This window comes from Hirundo rustica, chromosome 9 (assembly GCF_015227805.2).
Source record: "Hirundo rustica isolate bHirRus1 chromosome 9, bHirRus1.pri.v3, whole genome shotgun sequence".
In the NCBI taxonomy this organism is placed as follows: Eukaryota; Metazoa; Chordata; class Aves; order Passeriformes; family Hirundinidae; genus Hirundo; species Hirundo rustica.
Genome location: NC_053458.1, coordinates 23156701 through 23176920, shown reverse-complemented (window position 1 = coordinate 23176920; position 20220 = coordinate 23156701). Strand labels below are relative to the sequence as shown.

The 20220-nt window shown below is 37.5% G+C and overlaps 1 protein-coding gene across 1 annotated transcript in view; it reads left to right on the top strand.

The window, feature by feature from the left end:
• The window catches only part of LOC131378604 (uncharacterized), a 170159-nt gene that overhangs the window by 78939 nt on the left and 71000 nt on the right, over positions 1 to 20220 (top strand). Inside the window, exon 3 of the mRNA XM_058421765.1 lies at positions 5966 to 6128. Within this exon, the coding sequence (XP_058277748.1) occupies positions 5966 to 6128 (163 nt within the window). The remainder of the gene's footprint in view (positions 1 to 5965; positions 6129 to 20220) is intronic.

The following is a 20220-nucleotide window of genomic DNA, read 5'->3' as shown; positions in this document are numbered from 1 at the left end:
CTGGAGATTTTTAAGATATTTGTAGATGTGGCACTCAGGAACGTGGTTTAGTGGTGGGTTTGCTGTCAGACTCAATGATACCTACCTGAGAGATGCCTCTGCTAAACTGAGCACAGCTGTGCTACCAGGGCAATCTCTGAAGGACAAGAATAGTTTGTATGGATGGAGTGTTTTCCAGTCTGGAGGAATTTGGGAAGGTCAGTAATGATTTGTGTGGATGGGGTGTTTTCTGCTTTTCTGATGGCTTTCACATATGATACATTCAGTTTTGAAATAATGCCTAATGTCTCTAGCAGGCATTGTGTAAAGGTATATAGGCCAGAAGAAGTAGAAATAATAAAGTAAATACCTCTGAAGCAAATATTCAGACAAGAAGAGAATAAAATTCAGATAACTGTAACTCCTGCACAGAGCTGTATTAAAAGCATCTGAACATTGTCATCTGGAAGGTAATGATATTTTAAAAATATAATATATAATTTTTAACTTATCTTAAGGATTATTAGTTTTATGGGTTTTTTCCCACTAAATAAACTTCAATTTGATTTCAGCTAACCACAGTCTCTTCATGAGCTTACTAGCAAACAATTCCAAAGAAGATGGGAGTTTTTGATAAAGGAGAAAAAAAAAAATTCTAAATTCCATGTATTTTAACTGTAATTATACCTGCAAATTATTTATCTGGTTGACAGAGTAATGAGCTAAAACTCTTGTGGTAGTGCGACTGTAAGTGCAGTCCAGATCAGTTTTGTTAAGAGCACTTTGCTGAGTTTATTTCTTCTTAAACACTTTGCTGTTTCCTGACAATGAGATACGGCAGTGGCCTTTTTTCAGAGAACATGTTAGGCTGATCTAACATCTTGAGGCCTGCGCTGCACTAGCTGTTAGTTTGTGTAAAACCATCATGATTCAACATCAGCCCATCAGAAGATACTGTAAAAGGGTATGAAATAACCTGCCTCTATATACTTTAAAAAAAAAGAAAGAGTAGGGAGGCTTCCTCCTTAAATTCATGGAATGAAAATCCGCAGTGGATCCCTGTATACACTGTGAGACAGCATAATAAGCACCCTAAGTGTGGGGCAGATTTTCAGCTGCATGCAAACAGACAATAGTAGAATTAGAGCACGTGTCTGTGACAGTTGTGTGAAGGCAAGAAAAGAATCCACAAGTTCAAGCACGTTTCCCCTTTTGAGAGAAGCAGCGAGAGCAGCTGGTCACAGAGGCACGCAGACTCTGCCAGCGGAGGGATCTCTCACCAAGCGCTGGCCAGGCTGCTCCGCTGTGCTTCCCTGTCACCAAACTGAAGCACAGGAGTTGGGACATACTGGAAAAATTGATTTGTATCAAAGATACTGACCTTAGGTTTTTCAAACAGGGAACTGTTCAGTGGCACCTTCTCGACACACCTGCTGAAGTTAATGAATCCAGGAAGCTCAGCGCTTTGACAGCAGTCAGAAGGCAGGTTGGGCTCTCAGCTGCAGACTGGATCAAGGGAATTCACCACGTGAATTCTTCCAAATTATAGTGAGGGTCAGACTTGGCATGTGTATTCTCCTCTGTGCAAAAGGAAAAGTGTAACAGAACTCATTCTGTGGAAAATTAGTTACTGTGAAAGCTACAATTTCTCTTCACCCATGGTACTAAAAGTTAGTTTCAAGCAAAGTAGGAGCTGGAGAGCAAGAGGAGCCAGAAGTGAACGTATTGCTCTGTTTTAGATGAATAGGGCCACCTCTTGTTTGGGTATTGAGGGATTACTAGCTAAAAATTCAGCACAGTTTCACAGGCTGATCCTATGATTCCGTGTGGTATTGTGGTCAGTGCTCTCAGCTCAGTCTCTTCAGAGTTGTTTCACATGAGAAATAAAGTGTTGTAGCACGTTTGATTAGAAACCAGCAGATGCACAGCTCTGAGTTAGTTTTGTTTTTAGATCCCCTTTTTGGTGCAGTTTAATAATGATGTGAATATTCTTAGGGCACTAAGAAAACAAGTTTGCTGTATAAGCCAGGGTCAAAATACTTTAAGTTGTAATCTCTAGGCAATAAATATTGTATTTTATATGACTGCTGTGTAAAGCCTCAGTATTCTGAATGAAGTTACTTTTCAAGAACCCTGTTCCAGATGCAGACATGCATGAGTGTGTCAGTGGCAGGTTATGATCTATGTTCATGGAAGTTAACAACAGAGCAAGCATTTTTTCCTGGGCCAGAAAACTCCAAGAGGCACTTCTGTGTTTTGCTAGATTTCTAGTAATTACTTGACTCATGCTTGGGCTTCTCTCAGCCTGCTTCTTTGGTGCATTTATTTGTGGGGAACATGGTTTTACAATGGAGAGAATGAATGTGATTTGTCAAAATAAGGAGTAATTTGGTTAATATTCTCAGCAGCCCATCACACTCATCTGCATACCTTTTAGATAGGGGGTGTGAATGCAACCAATGAAATCTAATTTTTTTTTTTTTTTAACTTATTTGAAGCACATGAAATTTACCCAGTGATTGTGAAACAAATAGCCTCATATGGAATAGATCCAAGGTGCTTGTTTGCTGCAGGATGGTGAGCAACAAATGTTGCTTAGTTTGTATATGAATCAGAAAAACAAACATTAGGAGAAAACTGCTTAACAGATGTCCAGAAGCCTTTCATAAAGCCTTTCAATACAATCTGATCCAAAAGAAAATGAAGTACTTCTGTGCCGGAGTTACTATACACCTAAGAAAGTATCTGTTGCCTGTGTACACCCAAACTGTGGTGTTGTCATTCCAGATGTTGGCACATGAAACTGCCTCATTATCAGCAGCAGTGTTTGCAGGAAGAGCCTGTGAAGGCTGGACTTGCTCGTCCCCAGTGTTGGGCTGTTTTCTTTGAGGAGGAAAAGGCTTGAGAACACTGACATCAAACTAGCTGGAGCTTCCCTAGCTAAGATACAGGAAAAACAGGATAATTTTCTTTGTCTGATGTGAACATAATCCTCTTTCCTATTTAGGTGTAGCTTTCTGTTATGAAAGCTACCCTTGTAGCTCCAAGGAATCTGTTCAACCTTTCAAAAGGCATGAATTGCTGGGGAAGTATGGGATGGGTGTCTGCTGCAGAGGTAGTTGATAGTGGACTGGGTATCACTGCTGCTGTTCACTGGGTGGTGGGCATGTTTGTGCCTTTGAAAATTACATTTTCCTGCTTAAGCTATTAATCATCTACTTCTTATGCTGATTGTCAGTATTTGTTGGATTCTATAATCCCACGTATTTAACTTACACAAATACTTCAGAATGAGGAAAGAAGTGTTCTGAATTAAACTTGGTCTTTCATCTCCTGGCATTCATCCGTTCTTATTTAACTTTCTAATGAAGCTGGATGCACTGAAACTACCTATTGCTGCAGTGTGTAGCTAATGTGGAAAACTTCCTAAACTCCGCAGAAGTGATCAGAACACAACTGTGGCTCAGCAGCCACACGCCTTATCTCTGCTTTATCCATCTTTCCAACTCCTATTCCCTCTTATTCCTCTTTTCCACCAGAGAAAAGAGCTGAGCAACATAAATGCCTTCTTGGGCTAAGCAGGTTTTTTTGTCACCCACAAAATCCACAACTGCGTGAATTTGATATTTTCTGTGATATAAGCACGGCATGTTTTAATACACATTTGTAAATATCCAGGGAGAAACTACTGAAAAAGTGAGAGGGAATACACTCAGCTTTCCTGCATTTAGATGTTCTGGCTTTTTAAAAAGTTTTGAGGCTTGGCAATTAAAAAACCTAATAAATTAAAATAAGCCTTAAGTGGTGGGTGAATTTCACACAAATTATACTAAATCAGATTTGAAATCCACCAATTGCAGAATAAAATATATAACGAGAAACTATGCATACATCTGACTGGAGAATAACTTGCAAATTTTTTTTCAGCAATTCAGAGAAACTTGGGTAATTTCTATTGATGAGAACAGGGAACATTTGCAATTAACTGATAGTTTAATCTCATGAAAGTAAATATTCATGTGCATCTCTGGTTTAAGAGAAAACAACTTCATTGCCTTATTTTCAAGTATTGGTGGTTTTACCCGCTCACTGAACACTTCTGGCCATGCTCTGTTTTTTCCCGGTTATTGGTGTATTCATATAACATCTTAGTTTTTCTGTGCTCTTTGTGATTTCTGGCTGAGTAGAAAAGTGTGTTTATGTGTTTTTAGTACAGTGCAATTTCCTTACATGTGTCTCTAAATGCCCACTTTTACATTTGAAATAGAGAATACTTTCAAAGGGAAATTCAAACCTTTTAGCAAAGCTTAAAATCCAAGGTCTAGATTTGACATTTTAGTAGATTTCTAATACAGGATATTTTGAAATCATTATTTATGTTTGTACTGTGTTCACAGAGTACTGTGAATTTTAACACAATGATTCTAATGTGAATGCAGGGGATATTCCAAGGGTTTTTTCCCTTGCTATATGTAGGGGTTTATGTTATTGGTGGATTAATTTAAAAAAAAAAGGAGCAGAAGAGCAGGCCTATTTTGCGGGCTTTGTCCTTCTACTAAAATCCTATGTTTAGAGTCTTGCATACTTTCCTATATCTAGTTAATAATATGAAGGGGTAAAAGCTTTTTTTTTTTTTTTTTTTTTAATTTCTCTTCTGTGCTTCACATTTATTCCCAAGCCAGAATTACTGAAGGAAAAGGTAAGGGCATGAGGTGAAAAGCCCAAGGTTGTAATGGGATGGCTCAGAGGTGGGTTGGTAATTTTCTGGAGCGCAGAGTAAACATTAAGTAAATGGAAATCTCAGCAGTTGCTAGGGAGGGAGGAGCTCTTCAGAGGAGAATTAAATGACTTGGGAGAAAATTCATTCATTTATAGTAGATCACTCTTACCCAAACACCTCTGTCCTCCAAAACCATTAGGATTTGGCATTCAAAGTTTTTACTTTTTTATAAGAATGCAAGCAACAAATGTCTTTAATCCTTAATATTCATTAATTATCAATATTGTAGAATATTAGTGTTGACTTTGAAAGTCCTCATTTTTGTAATAAAATTTTCAGATATATTTTTTGTCTTTCTAGCCTCAGCATTTTTAAAAATATCCAGTTCTAGGTATTTAGATACTTAAAAACACCTGTAATTTATGATATGATATCAAGACATCTTTGTTAGCGGGCAATAAGTTCTGAGTAATGAACACACACTTCCAGGCAGGATTCAAATTTCATTTTGCTGCCACATCTGTCCTTAAGTGTTGTACACAAAATAATTACACTTGTAGCAGAAACTCTGCAAAGCTTTTTCTTCACATTTTTCTGTTTGACTGCCTAAGTGATGGTCCTGCTTTCTTGGGGGTAAAAAGTGAACATGTATACATGTGATATTTGTGACGTTTTATTATAAAGATAGGACATTCAGAGATTTTATTGTAGCAGTCCTATACAGAAGACAGATTTCTAGTCTAGTTATATTGGGAATATTCTTAATAATTTTAATGTGCCATGTGCTGTAAAATCTTCCTCAAATATCTGATTGCAAATCTGCATGCTGGCTATACAAATACTTGAACCCAGTTGTTAAAATATACCAATTTATTATTGAATGCTGGTCTTGCTGCTTCTATCAAGAAACTGAAGCAAAACAAAAGGAGATTGAGAACATGGAAGGACCAAAGTATTTTGAGGACTGGGAGACTAAAATATAATGCTCTTTTTTTTGTATTTTGTCATGTTGCTTATACATTTGAACTATAACCTGGGAGAAACTATAATGTGCATCAGTTAAAGATCAAATTTTTATCCAATCAAGCCACCCTTTTAGGCAATATCCATTTACCCAGCTTAAACCCAACCAAACAGTTTTATTGGTTTGGGGTTTTTTGGGAATTAAATTAACAGTTGTTTTGCCCTGTGTTTGGATTTTTTGCAGTGCGGTGTTTCTCTTTGCTTGGGTTTCCCCTTCTATAAGAGTGCCATTTCTTTTAACAGGTATGGAGAAGTACAGCTCGGGTGGATGCTCTCCAGAAAACAGCAACTCACTTGAGGTGTGTGCTGGGCACAGATTTAAGCAGCGAGGACTTCATGAAGAAACTGGACACAAACAGCAGAACAGGAGCCTCCCAAAGCACTCCAAGGCTGAAGTCTACTAAATGTGAGTCATGTTTAATTTTTTTCAAACCTCAAGTGCATTGGTTATGACCTACACCTGATAAGGAATGGCAGAGAGAAAAGTGAGGTTTCTCTGGGGTCACGTATTTATTGCAAAAGCTTGGCAGTTAGGATGTGGAATGGGATGGAAATGACAAAATTCAGTCGGGTTTCCTGCAGGTCCTATAGTGCCGAAGTCCAAGCTTCCATGATGCACAGCCTCAGTCAAGTTTTATTTGAGAGACCTTTACCATGGATTATTCTTTTCTTTATTTATAATATACTTTTTGTTCCAGATAAAATGTATTTTTTTTTTTTTAAATTTTCAAAAGCTCTACTGTAAATTCTCTTTTGCATCACTGCTGCAATATGGGGCCAGCACAATTTCAGCAACGACTGTAAAAGTGTAATGAGGTGAAACAAATAGATCAAACTGTGCAAAGTGTTAAAGGAAATGAAGAGAAATAGCTCTCATGGGGAGGGGTTATTGGAAAGAAAACATTATTTTCCAAGGAGTTATCTCTGGCTCGTTGCAGATAACCTTTTAGTTTGACAATACAAAATGAGCTTTGTGTCCCACAGGCAGCACTGTGTTCTGAAAGCTTTTCTGAGCTCAGAGGCTGTTGAGATGCTCTCAATACCCAAGTTAATAGTATTTTTTTTGTTTAGACTGAAATGGAGGGACAAGGTAGAAAACCCTTATCAAGGGTTTCGAGGAGAAGCATGTGGGACCAGGGGAGTTTCCCTGGTGCGTGCTCCATAGTGGCATCACCTCAGGAAGCAGTGATACCTTGGCTTTAACTTTCCAGCATTCCTACAGAAAATGCCCATTTAAAATGCCAATGACATGGACAAAGCAAAAAGCTAGAAATCTCCCTAGCTGAAAATCAATTTGTCTGCTATTAATTTTTATGTGTGGCACATTTGGCTTCCGTTTCTTCAGTATCTATGGAGGGCAAAAGAACACTCCTATAAAAAGCCTTTGAGTTCATAGGTCCTAGTAATAAATAATTTTATTGGACTTATAATAGACCATTATAATGAGGTTTGCTCAGCTTACCAGCTCCCATGGCTTGGCAAAGGCTCCGTATAATTCTTTCTGTCCCTTGTATCATTGGAATATTGAACTGGAAATTGACTTGTGTCAAAATCCATCTCACTCAGGGCTCTGCTTTTCTGGGACTGTATCTTCTGCTTAGATCTCTTCTGGTTTTCTAGCAAGCCCATGTCACACCTTTTGGTGTCAGCAGGTGTAAGGCTCCATTAGCAAGTTGAAAGCAATCTCATCTGTGACTCTCTGGACTGCAAAATTCTTGGCTCTGATCAGCTTCTTTAGCAGTTAGTTTCTTTGTTTAGTATTTGTGGAAATCTGTATTTTTTTAGTGGGAACTTGAGAAAAAAAATGGTGAATGTGAGTGTTCAGGGAACCAGAGGCAGCTGTGGCAGATATGAATAACCAGTCAAAATTTTTCTATATTCGTCACTTAAACTCCATTCTCATTTAATTCACATGACTTTTCTTCCAAAGTCTTAAGATCTACCACCCTGGATTTTATTTAATAACAAATGAAGAGGCTGTAAGTTAGAAGATCTGGTTATGGTTTTACTGAGAAGGACTAAGTTTAGGGAGTTTGAAAGAGTTTGTAGCCTTTGCATTAGTGCATTAGCCATTGAAATAACGCCTTCTGAACTGCACAGGTTGGTTTGTGGTGTTTTGTTGTTGTTATTTTTTGGTTTGTTTTTTTTTTCTTTAAGTCCCGTGACTGCAAATTATGATAAAAGCTATAGTTTTCAGTGACTTTTTAGGTGGAAAGAAATCTGAAAGTCTGAAACTGTTCTTTGACCAAGGAGCTGAATTGAGTACTGCACCTGCCTTCCTGCATATTCACGAGACTGAGGTTTGCACCTGTCCGTAATGTCATCAGTGCTAAGAAAGGAGACAGCTGATGCTGTGTGCACCTGTGCTCTAAAGTCACACATTTGTCACCTCACCAGTACTTGATTACTTTCTCTACTCCTAAAGCTTGGCTCCTAGTTCAGTGGAAATAAGATATTGCCCATTGCAATGAAGGTGAACCTTGAACACTCCAGGTAAACAATAAAAATGTGATGATCAGCCTGAGTCCTGGGCTCACTAACACTCAACACTAGTCTAGTTCTTGAGCAGCAACCTGAAAGCCAGCTGCTGTTTATAAGAATTTGTGTGCTGTTTATACCAATTTTGTTAGACAGAACATGGTAGCAATCCTCTGGTTTGCATCCCTATTCCTATCTAGTATGTGACAATAGATTACATCCTGTTCTGTGGAGAGCCACTACAGATGTAAATATTTATCTTTTGTAAAAAACTGCCATGGGACTATTGTGTATCAATGACCTCGCATTTCAGCTCTTGGGATGTCACTGCACAAATTTCATAACCAAGTTAATTGAATTGTTTGTTTTTAGAGATTATTTAGATGGAGGAAAAAAGGTGTTTATTTGCTATATATAGATGAACAAAGCAATATGAATTATAATTTGAATCCTAGTAATTTTATCTGTATAAAAATGAAAAGCTGAATTCCAGTAAGCACAACTTGCTTTCATGGATATTTAATTAGCTTAGGAAAACTGGCAAATTGAAAATAAACTACTTTGGTCCTTGTAGCACTTGTGAATATTTCAGAAGCATAAAGACTAACAGAGTGCTGATGCTGGTGCCAAATGTGTTTGAGCCAAGCACAGCTCAAATTCATAATGAGAGCTTTCCAAGCTGCCCGACTTGTTCCTTTTCACATCCTTTGACATTTTTCTGGCTTGCCTTTGTTCTTGCATGCAAATTTTCTGTGCAGTCTTTAAAACTGTCAGTCTCACACCACTGGCAGAGTAAATGTCGTGCTTGCAGACTTGCAGTTCAACCAAAACATTTGGACAAATGGAAATCACACCCCGACCTCGTGCAGCTTCTCTGCGCAAAGCTAGATTTTCTCCCAGAGGATGAAATAATAAACTAATATGGATCCTACCATGTAATGATTCCCAGCAGCTGGGACTGGAACCCAGGAGAAAACTATTATTAAAGGATTATTTTAATTATTTCTTTTTTTAATGTATGAAAATGCCACAGGAGAGGAAGGGATTACAAAGTTACGTACATATAAATTGCAATAAATGGTTTTTTAAACAAGAATTCTTATTTAATGTTTTATAAATATATCTATGCCATAGCTACCATGCTTCCTGCAAGAGACCTGATGCTGAGTTTGTAGTGGTGGTATTGGTATGTGCCCTATTTTATTTCAGCTGAACTTCAAAATTACTTTAATGTGGTTTGTACTTAAAATATTTAAGTATTTCCCCTTTTTTTTTTTTAAAAAAAAAAATTTATTTATTTATTTTTATTGTTTAGCCTGAAGGTATAATTTTGCAAATGAGATTTAGGGAGATAGACTTTAATTGAACTTCGGGGGTTTTTTTGACATTGTCCCTAAATGAGTCCAAACAGTGCCATGAACAACATGGAAGGTTTTAATTTTTCATCTGTTTTGTGGAGAGGTATTAACAAAAAATCATCCTCAGGTATTCTCTGGAAATGTGATACATACATGTAATAATCACAATTATTAAACTATTTAACATAAATGAGGTTTTTAAACAATGTTCCTATGGATAGTATTTATTTAAAAATCTGGGCTTGGGCTACTAAGTAAGAGACTCAAGTTAAAGCATGTTCATACATTTATATAAAATAACTGGCATATTCAGGAACTACCTAATATGGCTCTATTTTCCCTGTGTCTATTGTTAGTGCCTTCCAAAAAATCAGTAACAGTTCTTCAGTACTGAATTTGAACCACCAGTTTGGCCTTCCTGACTGCTGTGATTCTCTAAGAAAATCAAGACCATTTCTAGATCTTTATTTTAAAAAATGTTTGCTGTAGGACATTATTGGAAAGAGAAATTATTATTATTAGGGATGCTGATATGAATCTTGGACTTCCCAAAACATGAAAACTCATCTCATCTTATCCTTGTTAGCCCTGAGTAAGCTCTAGGTAAATAACAAAATGTATCACTTAACAAGCTTTGTAATTTTTTGTGAAATTGGGTATTGTTCCCCATGTGACTGAATGAGAGTTCACTGAATTGATTTTTATTCCCACATTTACAGTGGAAGCTTGCTGTTTCCTGTAGTTTTTTGGTTTTTTTTCTGCTTAGACTATCAAAGTATTTAATTGGATTTACTGCTTAGCTCTAGATGAGGGGTACTTGCTGTAAGTCATAGATTATGTATCTAGACCAGTACCTTTGAACTCTTCTTCCACTAAACTGAATCCCCCAGGCTTCCTGTTCATAAGCCCTTGGGTGTGACGGAGTTTGCAATCTTGGTTCCCAGAGCTGGAAGTCCCCCTTTTGCTCTTGGAGAAATTGCTGGGCTCTGTGTTAGAGACAGCCCCAGCCCTATCCATGCATGGTTCTAACCAAAGCTGTGAGGGGTGTTCCTTCAGTGAAGTGCTCAGGTTCAGGGCAGGACGTGTCCCTAGCTGGACACACTCAGTCTGTCAAGGTATGAGAAAAGCAGCTTTCATAGAAGGCTGAACAGGGTGTGTCAGTGCTCTACCAGCACTTCACCATTTGTGCCGGAAGAAGCAATCACGTGCAAAATTTATAGGATCTCCTTGTCACAAGCAGTGCTGTATGTCCTGTGTTCTCTGCACAGATTTCCTGCTGAAGCTGACTTTTAGGCAGCTGTAAATTCCAGTGATCTTAGCCTGGATAAATGATTTGGGAAGAAGAGCTTTCATTTGCATCACATCCTCCCCTGCACACTGTTAAGTGTTGCTGTCAGTGTTGCCCAGTTCCTTGTGTCCCTTTGGGCCCAGTAGCACAAGCAGGCAGTTGTTCCTGGAAGATGGAGCACACACTTCCTCAGCAGGACACTTGGCTGGTTTTGCTCTCACTGGGGTGAACTTCCTCCCACTGGAAGTCCCATTCACTCACCTCCCTCCTCCACGATTACTTGATGGTAAAATCTTGTTAATGTAGGGTCTTGTCCATCTTTTTAGAGCCATATCCTTATCTTTTTATCATCTGTTAGAAGCTTGAGGGGTTTTTTTGTTCAATATAGAAAATTAGCAACTATGGACTCCTAAAACTTCAGGGTTTGAGTAGTTCTTGATAGCACATCAGATACAGATACGGCGGAAAACAGTAAGAAACAAAACTAATAGCTTATTATATGACACACTTTTAATTAATGGCTTAAAAACAAAGTTACTGAAGTGAATAATTTACATTTAGATATCAGATTAGACTTCAACAAATCAATAGAAAGTTTGTATCTTTCTGTATTAAAGATTGATTATTTTCCTTTGGCATTTGCAGAGGCAGTATTTTGGGAAAAATCTTAACTGAGGAGAATGAGAAATAATGCAGATCTGAATTTTAATACTGCAGTGCAGAACTACATCCTCTTTCATGTTATAGTGGAGCAATTTTAAACTTCTGATGTTCCATCCAATTAACAGTAATAAATGAAGAATGCAAGGGAAAAAATTAAGGAAGATGTTTTTGTATGCAGCGTAGTGTAAAAACCCCATACATTTTATAAAGACTTATGACACAAATTAATGTTAAGTCTCAATGATTATTTAGAAGGATTTCTGTTGAATGTTTGGGAGGACAAAGCTGTTTGGTTTATTGATAAATGAACCTCACATTACAGTGATTTAATCTGGCAAACTCTGCCCCTGCTTATTTTCTGAAGATGTCACAAATTTCTATAATTACCTTGATTTCAAAACTACTTTCGTGTAAGTATTTCCTGTTGTTGATTTCTATTCTGGATGTGAAGAATGAGTGAAAATAATTGGAAAGAGCTTTTGATTAATTGCTGTGTGGCTGTGCTATGTACTTTGTATAAAGAGACTGTCTTGCTCCTTGAGCTCTTCAGATTTGAAAAATGCCAGTCAAATTGTATTGAATTATATTTAATTATTAAATAATATCATCATCAAAAATCCATTCAGAATGATTGATCTCTGGTCAATAAATTATTTGCTTGTAACTCACATTTCATATGACTATTTTAAAGCCGTCTACAGTGAGGATTCAGGAGTCAGAAATTATAGGAACGCAGTATTTTGTAAGCCTTGATTTGAATCCAAAAATTAGGAGTTTAAGGTGTAGCAATTCAACTTGGCACTAATGATAGTGAATTTCCTGCTCCTTCTAAAGACTTAAATACATATGAGCTTGAGCACTATGATAACTTTTGGGTGCAAATCTACTTTTCCTTTTGAGCTAATAAAGTCACTAAAAAACAGCATTAGTCAACGGAATGCTCATTATTCAGCTGGTGTTTTTTTGTCATTTAATCTGCTTTAGTACAATTAGGGAACGCAGCCCACACCTTGCACGGTGTGGGGACCTGCTGCTGCAGCAGGGGAGAGTGTGGAGGTGCCCAAGTGCAGGCTGTTTCTAACCCCAGGCCTGGGGGGAGGTGATTGCTGTGGTTGCTGTGGAAGCCTCTGCAGAGCTGAGAGTTTCAGAATGGGCACTGCATGCATTGCACAAGGAGCTGTTCCTGGCATTCCCACAGGGAATTGTGCAGGTCAGTCGTGTAAACCGTTCATTTATCTTCGAGAGATCTAAGGCAGCGCTGGTTACACTTGAAGACAGGGCATAAAACTTAGTGGCCCCCATTGATGTGCTTATAAAATGGTATTTCACTTTCTTAATCTGTTGTCCTCGTTGTGCAAACCAGTTTGATCAGCCAGGCTTCTGTATGGAATGTGGTGGCCAAAGTACACTTTGAGGATCATGTGTACAGTGTTTTGATAGATCTCTGTATATATCAGAAGTTTTAAGGGTGGGGTTTTGTATGGATTTCTTTAACTCTTCCATTGTTAAGGCTGTGGCAGGCTCCATTTATCTTTTCTACCATGTGGAGATTTCAAAACCGAGAAATCTTGTCTTATTAGAACTTCTTATATGGAATATGGATAGTTGCTTGGTTTTCTTTGCGTAGCACAACTTCCAGCAGCAACTTCTGTGTGGTTTTTTTGAGGGCTGAATCTAATGATAACAATCAGCTAACGAATGTGTTTCAAAGCAAACAGAATAGTTGCTCAAATTCTTTTTTCACATCAAATTTATACATTGTGAATCAGGTCATTATCCACTGGTTGCTGTTCAAAGTGTATCAACTTGTTGATTCTTAGGAATTACTGCTTCTTTAACCAAAGTAGAAAAATAGAAAATCTGAGAGAGATATGGGGTTCTGAGATTAGTAGTTCATATGTTATTTTATTCAGCCTTGTAAACCCAGTGCTACACTCCTTCCAAATTGTACCTCTACAGAAAGCTACAAAATGGTATCCAGTACCATACCAGTACTGGGCACAGTAAAATGAAAGCAGTGTGGATTCCAGAACAGGTTATGTTGCTGTTCCAAACACACAAAATCTTGGCAGCATCCTGGGGGTAGGATGAGAATTGTAATGAGGGCCACTTGAGTGGAACTGCTAAGATGAAAACCAAAGCCTGTGAGATTGTAATTACGGAAATTGGCAAACTGTGAGATCAAAAATAAGCTACTGTGACTCCCCAGTATCCATGGAATTGTTTAGAAAAACATACTTTGGAAATACTTTGATATTACGTGTCTTATTTAAAAACGGCCTCCTTGAATCTGGAAAATTTATTTTTCATATGGAAACACTGGACCAAAGCATGTGGAAATGACGCACCTGAAGGGTTTTTTTCCTGTTATTTCACATGAAGTTGGAAAGTTCTCTTGAGCTTCTAAGCATCCCAAAGAAATAAGGTGTCAGGAGTCTGATGCTGCATTGTGACCCTGGTGAAATCAGTCTCTGACAGTGCTTAATATCTGAGAGAGAGAGGGGCTGAGATCTCCATGACAAGGGAAGCAAGCAGTGAAACGAGCATCTCATTTCCATGGCACATTCTGGAGTTCATGTAGGCTTTTCTGTGGGCCAAAACCAATTTTGTCTGAAGTGCTGGAAGAGCCAGTTTTGGCTCTTGCAGCTGAACCTTCCATGGTGGCTGTCAGTCCATCCTGCCTTGTTCACATGGGTGCTGCTTACAGCCTGCCTGTGGGTAGCCTTGTTCCTCCCAATAGCTGCAGGTGCTGTTACCTTCATTGGCTGCACAGTTGTGTACAACTATGGCAGGCACCCACAGAAAACACTCTGCTGCTTCCCCCAAATCCATACACCAGAGAGGATCTACAGAACCATCAGAAAAAACTCACAGGTAGACTTTCATTTGACAAAACCGTATTTCCAAAGGCAGGAGGAGAGGAGATCATCTTTTAGAGTCAGTCATGGGGTGTTGCCTGCCCTGCTCTGAGCAAGGAGAGTCTGCGCCTCTCCAGCTCCTCACTGAGCTGGGAGAACAGGCAAAGCACAGGTCATTGTTACAATGGAGGCATATGTGAAAGCTACAGCCTACAGCAATCCTGCTGAAATATTTTACCTTATTGAGGCAAAAAAAGCACAGGTACTTGGAAAAATTTCACATCCTTCATACACACCTGGGGCAGGAATTGAAAATGCAATGGTTGTGCATTTTCAATTTCTGCTGATGGTGTAGAAAGGCATAAAATATGAAACATTACAGGAGCTGATGTGACTGACAAGGCCATGAGCATGTGCCCCGCACCTAAGCAACATCATCCAAACCCATGCTCCTGACACCTCTGAGCCTGTAATAGAAATGCCATGGGCAGCCCTGGGCCACCAGCCGAGACCCAGGTGTTCGGGCTGGGTCAAGAGTGCTGGCTCCCATTACTGTGGGTCAATGGTATGCTGGTTTAAACTGGGCTGGAGGGGAGGAACTTTAATTGGCATGACTGTAGTTTGTGTGGTTTTGATAGAGTAGTAATCACTGGCTGCCTCCCACACTATCATGGTTAATAATGACAACGATAATACAGTAATGGCATCGATACAGCACTTATTGTTACACAAATACTTGATTTGACTCTGGAGTTGCTTACTGTATCTATTTCTTAAGATATATTTTCAATATGATCATATGCTCTTTGCATTTTTCCTGTGAAAAATGATGATAAGAGCAGGAAAACTGGCCAGATGACTTTCAAAAGTCTCTTTCAACTTGACTGATTTTTTTTTTTTTTTTTTTTTTGGAACAGTTTTTCTTTGTGCATTTGAACTTTCAGTAGTACGGTGAGTGTATATTGTTTTGCAAGCAATAAACCTCATGCTTTGTGAAGACCTCTGAGAGAAAGAACACTAATTGAAATGACCATGAAATGGATTAGAAGTGGATCGATTTTTACTGGGTTTTGACATAATTTTTAGTGCCGCTAGCATGAGAACGATGGTTGCTTCTAGTAACTATCAAGGGCCCAGGCTCTGTTAGAGTTACTTTGAGAGACTCCCTTTGACCTCAAAGACAGAAACTCCCAGGGAAGAAAAAAAAAGTAATTTGGTCTTCAGTTTTATATTCATTAGCCAAGAGTGAATCCTCCCAAAGCAATTTATGAAAGATAATGAAACAACTTAATTTGCCATCAAGATGCTTCAATTTTCATTCTTCTCAGTTGCATTCAGTCTCAAAATTGGATCATTATTTATCTCTAATTTTAATTCTTAAACTAAATTGTTTACCAGAAGGAATTTTTACTGTCTCTCTCCCCAACAACAATCTATTAAGCACAGCGTCAACACTGAAAATAAATCAAAAGTAAATTGAGGCTTCTGCTAACTTATTGAACTTGTGCTTTTTCCATATAACTCTTCTTATGCAAGGCAAAGAGACTCAATTATTTGCAGTTAATTGTATGCCACTGAAGGAATTTAACCTCCTATGAGCCCCAAAGTGACAAGACACTGTATGTGGAGGACTTGTACTGGTGGTACAGTGAGGCTTGGCTCATTCTGATGGGATGTACATAACAATCTAAAGGCAAGGAAAGCAGAGATGGTTTGGATACCTGGACTGGGAGTGGAAAAAAATGAATGTGATGGCACAGTGCATCCTGAGTGGGCTATGAAGAGTGGTAGGAATAAGTCCTTTCTTGCTTTCATTTGTCCTGTGTCCTACACAAATGCATTTTTTAATCTAAGTCAGTCGTATCTGGGCTTGCAACTTGGTGCCAAGCTCTGTCTTACTGCAGTTCTATTCCTGCTAATTTTTTCCCTGAATATTTGACTAGGTAAAACTGTAGCTGATAAGGAATATGAAGGCTTTTTTCTCAATCTGTTGCTACTCCATGATTGTGTGTGTGAGGCACTAAACTTATGCCAAAATTCAGGGAACTGTTACGTAGTAAAAATTTTTTTAAACTATGCAGGAGCAACTGTACAGCTTTTCTCCTGACAATGTGATATGGTCCGACGAAAATAGGCTTGTGGTACCCAGTTCCAGAATGTAAATACTGGTTTAACGTAAATCACTAATGTAGGCTTATTGGGCAAAATAGAGATGTGTAGACACAGGTATCTAACAGTATGTTGGATATTTAAAGTTTAATAATTAAAGAGTTAGAGTTTTAAATACAAGTGTCTGTAAAGTTCAAAATGTAAACACCTTTAATGTATTTAAAAAAAAAAAAGTAAAAAAATAACACAGAACCCCTTACTCCTGAAAAAATCTAAATGCAAAGTCCCTTTACAAGTTCAGTTAAATTAAAAGAATAAATGGGTTAACATTTTGAAGACTGAATATGTGAGTCAGAGTGGGGTGCTTTACATATCCACAGCAGACATACAATTCATAAAGATGGGGTTCCTAGAATAGAGCAGTAGAGGAATTAGTACTTTAGCATTATACATGGTGGTTACTAGCCTTAGGGTAAAATGCATGGGCTTGAAATGTTTGAGTGCAGAGCCAATAGGAAATATGCTGCATTTCTTTACTCAACTGCCCAAGACAATTGTGTTGCTACAAAATAAAATATGTTTAGGAAATGCGATGAGGGAGATAAAGTTTGGAACTTGCTGGTGTTGGAAGTTTTTTTCTGGAATCTTATATTGCCTTTTGTGTAACTGATAGGTTAGACCATCACAGCCAAAATATGATATGACCACTGCTGTTTTAGTTACATTGAATTATCTTTTTGAAAGAGAGCTGCAGTGAATAAATGTAGATAAGTGCTAAGAAATGTTTTTTTGACAGTAAAATTAATATATTCTACAAAATTACCTCATTTTCATTAGTCAACTTACATACGCTATTTTAGCACAATATTATAACTAAGGATTGTAAACAGATTTATCTGCTGCAGATTAATGTTTAAACATACTGGTGATCCATGTGCCTTAAAACCTACATTAATAAAAACAAACACTTAGCTATTAGTAAACTAAATGCTTTTAATATAAAAAGTAAACCAAATCCTAAAAACATTAGAAATAGATATGAAAAATTATATACATGTTCTATAATCTAATCTCACTCTACATTGTTTTAAAACAACCTATTTTGTAAACTTGCATTGTCTTCCTCATTTATCTTGCTCTCAGTATTTATCTTCCTCTGGACACAAACTAGTTGACAGAAAAAAGCAAACAACCACAAAAGAAACTGTTTCTAGTCTGGAGAAAATGGAAACACTGAAATCATAGCTCCATTCTGTTTATACTGTTTAGTTATAGACATGTGGACCAAGAGAGAGCAAAGAGCTCTCAAAGGGTTTTAGAGACTCACAGAACTGTAATTTAGAATAGGAGTTCAGCTTGAGCCATGATTCTTTACTGCAAATGCAAAGCAAGTAAAGTTTTTGAGCTGCAGCTGTTCATTCCTTTGGAAACTTCTTCCTCTCAATTCACAAAAAATGTGTATAGTCCATGAAGGAGTACATGATCCCAATGGATGATTCATTTTAAGCAGATCTTTAAAAAGATGAAAGAAATAGGTTCTTACACTGAACGTGAAACAAGGGTCTGTTTATACTTTGTTGCTTCAGTTCAAGTGTTGAGTATGGTATTTCTGATATGTATTTGGTCATAAATTCCTTCTTCTAATCCCCACCTAAAACCTGACCAGAATTTAGGTTCAGTTTTATGAGTGATGATTCAAGGAGAGGTCATTGCCCAGAAAATCAGAAGTTCATGGATGTTAATTTCTGTAAATAAAGGTATTCCATAATAACTAACAATGAGAATGGCTGAATTGAATCTTATAGGGAAGGGAATTTCAGTAGGAGGATAGAAGGACAAGTCATTTAATCCCAGGAGCAAGTAAATCACAATATAGTCTGAGAATATATTTTTGGTCAAACTACTGATGTCCAAGAAACCAGTCAGCCTGATCATTTTGAAATAGAGTACTCAAGCTATTAGCACAGCTCCCTGGGTGAAACTCAGAGAGGGGTGTTTTTTGTTCCAGAGTTAAGGATTCTGTGTCAGAGTTAAGAATTCAGTTAAGAGCTCAGTGTCACAGAGCTCTTAACTGTTTGCAGAGATTATTTTAGTGCCTAGCTCTAAACCTCTTTTCTTTTAGCTTGCTCTCTCCACCAATTATGTGAAAAAAAAAAATTTAAGGGCTACTCAGAAGGTTTCAGGGCATACTCTGAACAAAACCTGCATAAAATACTTCAAAAATTTATTTTTAAACCCTATGGTTTCTGAGATCCATCTGTAAACCAATCATTAACATGGTTCATTTTTTTTTCATCAATGAGAATTTTCTCTTTTAAATCTGTAACCTTAATATTTTAAGAATTGGCTTCTGGAGTTAAAGACACTTAAGTTTTATGATTTTTTCACAGTTTTTTTTTTGTTTGTTTGTTTGGTTTTTTTTTCCTTTGCATTTAGTTACTTACAGGAGAAGTCAGCAGTTCACCCATGTTCTGAAGATCTGTATATCAGTTTGTTCTTTCAACATGATATAGGAAATGAGGAAAACAAGTTTGTGGGTTTTTGATTGATTCTGTTCAACAGTTCTTTGCCATGTTCAGTTTTTTAGAACGTTACTTTATATTGAGGCTTTAGTTTCTGTGCTTTACCCAACACCACCAACGCTGTTCAGTAGTCAGGTCACTTGTAAGGATCAATAATAACCAGGTGCAAACGTATGGGCAGTGAAAAATGTGTGCTGGTGTAGTGCACGCACAGAGACAATGTGCATGTGCACCTTGGCACTTACTGTGCAGATCAGTGGGTCTCCTGTGCAACACAGGCTTTGTTAAAAGAACCTGGAATTCCACAGGGAATAGGTACTAGCAAGTAATTACACCCATTAACATGAAGGACTCAGCTTTATCTCCTTCTCATCCATTTTCTTGGAGAGGCAAAATGATTCTCTCATAACTACCTGACTTGCATTGTCATATCTTATTACTTGACCAATTTAAAGACATGCAAGGCAAATATAGTACAAAGCCAAAGCTCTGAATGTTAATTAGTCAGAAGTAGATAAGGAAAAGAACATTTTAAGACTGAAAGAATTTCTGTCTCAGAAGGGAAGCACTATGCTACAGAAATGGGATGTTTCTTCTTTAGGAAGCATTTGTAGTATCTCTGTATTACAGAAAGATATATTGACCTTTCACTGACTTTGTGCAGGCATTTATTTCCTCCAGATCCTTAAAATCTCTAATTATAATTTCTGTGGCAAGATCCATTTTTTACTTCACTGGAACTCGCACTGGTAGTGATTTGGTATTTTCATGGTAGTACCAGAAAAAGCACGGTAGAAGACAGTACTGTGAAAATGAATGTATGTGAGTACACTATCATGCTTTTTTTTTTTTTTTTGTCTGTGACCATCGTCACCTATCTTAAAATATCTAAATAAAGTACTAAATTAGGACCATAGTGACAAAAGAATTTTTGCTGTTCAAAGGAAAAAGTTACTTCTTAGTTATGCAGGTCGCTTAACACTGGTCTTTGTTCCAAGAGCTGTCTGCATAGTGTTTTTTGAATCTGTTATTACTATTATACATATTTTTCAGGGATTGATTTTCACCAGAAATAGAACTAATCTATCTGTGAATAATCTGGATTTGAAATAAAGAAATTACTGGGTTTTTTTTGTTGATATTTTGGTTTTTATTTTTTTTTTTTTTTTAAATTTGGTGAGTATACACATTTCTTTGCTAATTTCTTAAACCAGATTTTTTT